General features: G+C 28.2%; 1 protein-coding gene across 1 annotated transcript; it reads right to left on the bottom strand.

Annotated features, from left to right (window-relative positions):
• Positions 1-901: 901 nt before the first annotated feature.
• On the bottom strand, positions 902-1500 carry HO173_008947 (uncharacterized protein; the record flags this gene model as incomplete). The annotated part of the gene is made up of 2 exons (XM_037310843.1): positions 902-1104; positions 1146-1500. 2 exons carry the CDS (start codon positions 1498-1500, stop codon positions 902-904), a joined length of 558 nt encoding a protein of 185 aa, XP_037162159.1.
• Positions 1501-7010: the final 5510 nt, after the last annotated feature.

Genomic DNA, 7010 nt, shown 5'->3' with positions numbered 1-7010 from the left:
CTCGTCTAGATAATAGTTATAAATATTATATTTTAAGTATTAGAGTTAGTTATCTTTCTTATTATCTAGCTTTATAAAGTTTAATTATTATTATCTTATCTTATAATAGTTTTTATTATTTCGATACTTAGAATTAATTAGCTTTAATTAATATTATTTAGAGAAATTAAGAATATTCGAAATTATTATTATTATTTAAAGCTTATAAGCTTTATTAAAGTATAAGTTATAGATAAAATTAGAGATATTATAATTTTAGATTACGATTTTTTTATATTATATAAGACAAGTAAAGGCCCATGAATTAAATTCATGGAGTTGGATTTTTCTAAGTCAAATGGAGTTGGATTTTTCTAAGTCAAATGGAATTTTAGCCCTAGCCCTAAGTCAAATCGAACTCTAATCGCTTGCTATGCGTTTTTCACCTACTTCCACCACTACAAAATTGATTTAATCTATGTAGTATATAGGCATATATTGCGGAGCTAAGGCCTAATTAGGAAGGTGTAATAATTGCCTACAAAAAAAGAGAAAGGTTATGCCCTTATGGCAAGAAGTATCGAAATACCGGAAAGAAATGGAGACAACGTGCCAATTAGTGGTGTGAATCCCACAATATCTCCTGCCGCAGTGAAATTTTTCGAATAATGAAATAGCTGTAGACATCGGACGGTTTCAATTCGTCCAAATATGCATCGTTCCGGAGTGATGATTTGATGTGGAACCGTGGAGAGCATATGACGTGGGATCTTGGAGAGCTGAGCCGTGTTCTTGGTGCTGGGGGCCTTGTTGCCGCTTGGTTTCTCCGCAGTGTTCTCCGCATTCGCCTGCTGTAGTTCCTCCTCTTACTCCTTAATATAGTGGGGATGACAGGCTAAGTTGTAGTAGTGTTCTCCGCTTACTAAGTGATAATTTGATGTGGAACCGTGGAGAGCATATGACGTGGGATCTTGGAGAGCTGAGCTGTGTTCTTGGTGCTGGGGGCCTTGTTGCCGCTTGGTTTCTCCGCAGTGTTCTTTATAGTGTTCTCCGCAGTGTTCTTCATAGTGTTCTCCGCAGTGTTCTCCGCATTTGCCTGTTGTAGTTCCTCCTCTTGCTCCTCCTCTTGTAGAGTATCAGACTGAGTGGCTAGCTGAGTGGCTGACTGAGTGGATGATTGATATGATGTGGGATCTTGGAGAGCTGAGCCGTGTTCTTGACGATGGTGGCCTTGTTGTCGCTTGGTTTCTCCGTAGTGTTCTCCGCATTTGCCTGTTGTAGTTCCTCCTCTTGCTCCTCAATGTAGTGGGGATGACAGGCTAAGTTGCAGTGGTGTTCTCCGCTTGCTGAGTGATGATTTGATGTGGAACGGCCAAGTTGCAGTGGTGTTCTCCGCTTGCTAAGTGATGATTTGATGTGGAACCGTGGAGAGCATATGACGTGGGATCTTGGAGAGCTGAGCCGTGTTCTTGGTGCTGGGGGCCTTGTTGCCGCTTGGTTTCTCCGCAGTGTTCTCCGCATTTGCCTGTTGTAGTTCCTTCTCTTGCTCCTTCTCTTATAGAGTATCAGACTAAGTAACTAGCTGAGTAGCTGACTGAGTGAATGATTGATATGACGTGGGATCTTGGAGAGCTGAGCCGTGTTATTGACGATGGTGGCCTTGTTGCCGCTTGGTTTCTCCGCAGTATTCTCCGCATTTGCCTGTTGTAGTTCCTCCTCTTACTCCTTAATGCAGTGGGGATAACAGGCTAAGTTGCAGTGGTGTTCTCCGCTTACTGAGTGATGATTTGATGTGGAACCGTGGAGAGCATATGACGTGGGATCTTGGAGAGCTGAGCCGTGTTCTTGGTGCTGGGGGCCTTGTTGCCGCTTGGTTTCTCCGCAGTGTTCTCCGCATTCGCCTACTGTATTGACTTCTCTTGCACTGGCTGAGTGGATTGATGTAAGACCGTGGAGAGTAGGCCTGTTATGTCACTGCTGCTGATGACTATCTCCGCAATGTTCTCCGCAGTGTTCTCCGCATTCGCCTATTGTAGATCCTCCTCTTATTCAATTGAGTGCGAGGGTACCGAGGGTAAATATGTTCATATTGGTGGAATTAGTAGAATTGGTAGAATGGTGGAAGAAGAATAGTTACACAAATAGGTGGAAGGATTATTATCCGATCCCGGACGCGTCTGGTATGATTATCATATTTTCAGGAGCTTCTTCTTAACGATGTTCAGGATCTAACAAAAGGTAGGGGAGGAAGACGCGTCTTGGAAGGTAGCATCGCTGGGTTAAAAGGTATTACCGCTGGCTTGAGAAGAGTATGTAGGGGAGGACGTATCCGTTCGGGCTCTTTAGAGGGCCTTCTAACGCGTTTATAAGCAGTACCTAGTAGGTAGCTGTTGGGCTCGCTTGCGGCCTCGATTGCCAGCAGTAGCGGATTCGCCGAGGGGTGGCCTGAGGGCGTCAGTAGGGGCTCTAAGAGGCGGGCAAAAGGGGTGTACGTGCCTGAAACGTTGAGTAACCTTTGGGCGAGGGGTATCGAGGACGATTGTGTTCATATTGATGGAATTAATAGAATTGGTAGAATGGTGGAAGAAGAATGGTTACACAAACAGGTGGAAGGATTATTATCCGATCCCGGACGCGTCTGGTGTGACTACCATGACTACCATATTTAAATATCCATTTAATCCACCAATAGTAGGCCAAACTTCATAATTTTTACAGCGTTAGAAAGCGCAAAGCGAGCTCTACAATTTGAGGAATTATGAAGTAACTGTATGTATCGCAAGCTGAGTACTTCAAAGTGTAAAACTTCTACATACAAATTTTTGATGAGGGAAGGCGGGAGGGCTACCGGGCTGACTCAGCCGGTCTAACCAAAGAGCGTAGCGAACCCGAATTAATGATTGGCTGCACATACAAATTCAAGGTTTTCAAGCTCAGCCCTACCTTATTCTTTTATATATACTAATATTTCGCTTTAGTTTAATTTTAGATAATTTAATTAATATTCTATAGTATCTTTCTTTAATCCTCGTTTAATATATAAATAATCTTTCTTATTTTATATAATAAAAGTTTAATAAGTAAAGTACCGCTATTAATAATTCTTATCTTCGCTATTTATTTAATTATTAGCTTATCTAGAATTATCTATATTTTATTAATATTTCTTTTTAATTTCTTATTCGATAGGCTATATAAGCGAGCTTTTATATTCTCTATTCACTTTCTAATCTTATAATATACTTTCTCTATTATTATTAATATAATAAAATCTATCTTCTATTATAGCTACTCTATCGAGAGAATTATTACTACTATATTTATAAAGAATTTAATCTATAGTATAATTAAGTATTTATATATAAATAATAGATAGTACTTATACTTCTTCGCTAATCTATTATAGTATACTCGCCTCTTCTTATATAGTTTTCGCGTATTTACGAGATTATTAATTATAATTTTAAATTATTTTATTTTATAGATATTAATTAATATAAGAATTAGAGCGATATCTAACTTTATATTATAAAACTTATTAATATAGATCTAGTCGATAGCGAAGTTATATTCAAATTTTCCTTTATCTTTAATTATAGCTTTTATATAATTTTTATATAACTCGAAAATTATTAGAATTAAGAATCTCTCTTATTTAGATTAAGCTTAATCGTTAATTATATATTTAAATAATTTAATATTTATAGAGGTTAAAAGCTTAGCGCTAACTTTATAATATCGAGTTAATCTATATATATAAAATATATAAAGTTATATAATATCGCGATTATCGAGATTTATAAATTTAATAATTTCTATAAACTAGTTCGTTAAAGTCTTTATTAGAATAATAATAAAAAAGAATTTTATTTTAAATATTATTTAAGCTACGTAATTCGCTTTATCTTTATATAAATAAATAATATTAAATATCTCGATTAAAGAATATTAAGACTATTAATTCTTTTAAACGAATTACGATATAAGATATTTATTTATAAAGAGAGATTTCTTAAAGACTTCGATGATAGTAATATTCTAATATCTTTTAAGAATATTAAATCGTAAAGTAAGTTATTATTTAAATATCTAACTTATTAATAGTATTAGAGTTTAAAGAAATATTTATATTAGCGAGTTAAATAAAAGAATTAGATATATTTATCTTATTAAAGTTAGACTTATTTATATTAATAGCTTCTTTATAGATATTTACTTAAAAATATTATTATATTAAATTATAAAGTTAATAAACCTTTAAAATAATAAGAATTAATATCTCTCGCGGATTTAAAATATAGCTTAAGCCTCTAAATATTCGAGTATTATTAATACTTATATTATTATAATTAAGCTATAAGACTTACTTTATAATTTAATAAGTTATATTAAATTATTAAAATCTCTTTTTTTTATTAAATTTTATTTTTCTATTATATTAATTAGTATAAAGAATAAATAACTAATAATACTCGAATATATACTCTAATACTAGGTCTCTATCGTCGACCTTTATATTATTTTATATCTTTCTTTAACTTATAATTTTATTAATTTTAATATTATAAGAATTAGTTAATTAAAAAGTGTAATCTTATTTAATTAAGAGCTTTATTAATATAGTATCTTCTACTATTAAACGCCTCTTCTTTTATAATAAAAGCGTGTTATTACTCTTATAAGTTTTAAGTATAATAATGTTATCTATTAAATTATTAATAAACTTCTTTTATAAAGAATAGTAATAAATTTATAATTAAAAGTTATCCTCGTTTAAGCTAATATTAATAAGTTAAGAATTTATTTTATTTTCTTTATAAATATTAAATAAATTAAGTAATAAGATTAAAGATTAAGTAATAATAGAATAAAGAGAAAGCGAAATTTCGATAGAATTGAATTGAGGTAGAGTATTATAAAAATTAAAAGAGATTAAAAACTTTAAGACTTACTTTAGCTTAATAGAAGAAAAGACTAGATATTTAAATATCTTAAAAAGTTATTAAGATTAAGAATATAAGTATATTAATAAATCTCGCGAAGTTTTAAAGATATTAACTTCGATATCTAACGTCTTAATCGAAGCTAAAATTAATATTAATACTTATTATTAATATAGAAAAGCGAGATTAATAAATCTTTAATTACGCGTTATAAAAATATTCGCTATTTAAATATATATACTCGCTTTTAATATTTATACGCCTTTTATAAATTATTATTATTATCTATAATTAAGCTTATATTATCTACTCTATAAATTAAATAAAATAATATTATAGAATTTTTATTAATATTATCTTAAAATCGTTTCGATTAAAGATAGATAATAAGAGCTTTAAGACTAAGTTATTCTTAGAATCGAGAGATTATTATTAGATTATCTATTAACTTCTAAATAGAGATAAGTTTATATTTATTTAGATTGTTAATAATAATAAATTAAAAGAAGTTAATATTAGAAGGGTTTTTAATTAATAATCTATTAGATTAATAGAAATTTATTAATCTCTTAATCGTTAAGAGCTTCTAAGTCTTCATATATTCGTCTTTCTATATTTTCGTTAATTCTCTTTTAAATAATCGCTTCTCTTACTTCGTAGACGCTTTATTAATTAATAAGATTAATTTATATAAGAATTTAAGAAGAAAGCTAAGGTCTTACGCGATTATATAATTAAAAATAAATAGTAATTAAATAGTCTCGCTTATAATAATATTAACCTTTCTCTTCTACTATTTTATAGACTTTCTTTAAAGACCTTTATATCTTAATTAATACGAGAACTTCTCTTTTACTACTTTAAATATAAGCTCTAAAAATCGAAGTTCTTTATAAATATTATCTTAATTCGCGAGAACGCCTAACTTCGCGATATCGAATTTAATATAAAAATCGATTTCGATAAGCGCTACTATTATAAATATATCGTTTAAAGAAAATATAGATATTAATATAATAATATATATAATACGATAATAAGAAAATGCGTATTAGATTAAGTAAGATATAAGATAAAAGAAATTTAAATAAGATTATAGAGTTCGAGTCGAATATTTAATATTATTTTTCGAAATATATATTATATCTTTAATTAATTTTAATTAATTATAAATAAACTTTAATTAATATTAACTTTATTAATAGCTATCTTAATAATCTTAACTAAATATTAATATATTATATCTTTAATTAACTTTAATTAATTATTAATAGAAACTTCGATAAAAGCTTTAATTAGCGTTAAAATTAATAATATATATATCGATAATAAAAATACGAATTTCGCTATTATATCTATTAGGAATATAAATTTATTTAATAATAATATAAATTTTCTAAGATCTATTCTCTACTAGCAATTTTGAAATTAATAATTTTTAATAAGATTTAAGCGATAATAATTACTTTAATAATTAATATTTTAAAAATTAATACTTATTTTAACTCTTTAATATAAGAGATAATAATAAGATATAGTAATTAATAGATACTATATTTATATAATTTTTATCTACTCTTTAATTAATTAATAGATAATTAAGTTTCTTTTTTAGTAGATATATTAATTTTCTTTCTTTTTTATATCTATAAAAATCGATTAATTAGATTATCTTCTCTTCGAATATATATAACTCTTAATAATTTATTCGACTTCGATTATTTATATCTAAAAGACTTTTATTTTAATATAAAGATATATTAGCTAGCTAAATATAATAAAATAGCTATATATTATAAATAATAATAAATATATTTAATATATTTCTTTTATAACACTTATTTTTAGAGGTACTACTATCTAAATTAAACGATTTAAATTAAAGTAAAATTAGTTTCTTTTATATAAAATATATATCTCTAAATTATATACTCTATAGACGACTTTATTATTTTAAAGTAAATATATAAATATAGTTTTATATATATAAAAGCGCTTTAATTATATACGTATTAAATATAAAGAAACGTTTAAAAGTAATAAAAGTATTTCTCTTCTAAATAGCTTATTATAAACTCTTTCTTTTTA

The sequence above is a fragment of the Letharia columbiana genome, assembly GCF_014066305.1.
Source record: "Letharia columbiana isolate WasteWater2 chromosome Unknown Sc0000036_s0, whole genome shotgun sequence".
In the NCBI taxonomy this organism is placed as follows: Eukaryota; Fungi; Ascomycota; class Lecanoromycetes; order Lecanorales; family Parmeliaceae; genus Letharia; species Letharia columbiana.
The sequence above is the reverse complement of the archived record's forward strand: the minus strand, read 5'-3'. Positions and strand labels throughout refer to the sequence as shown.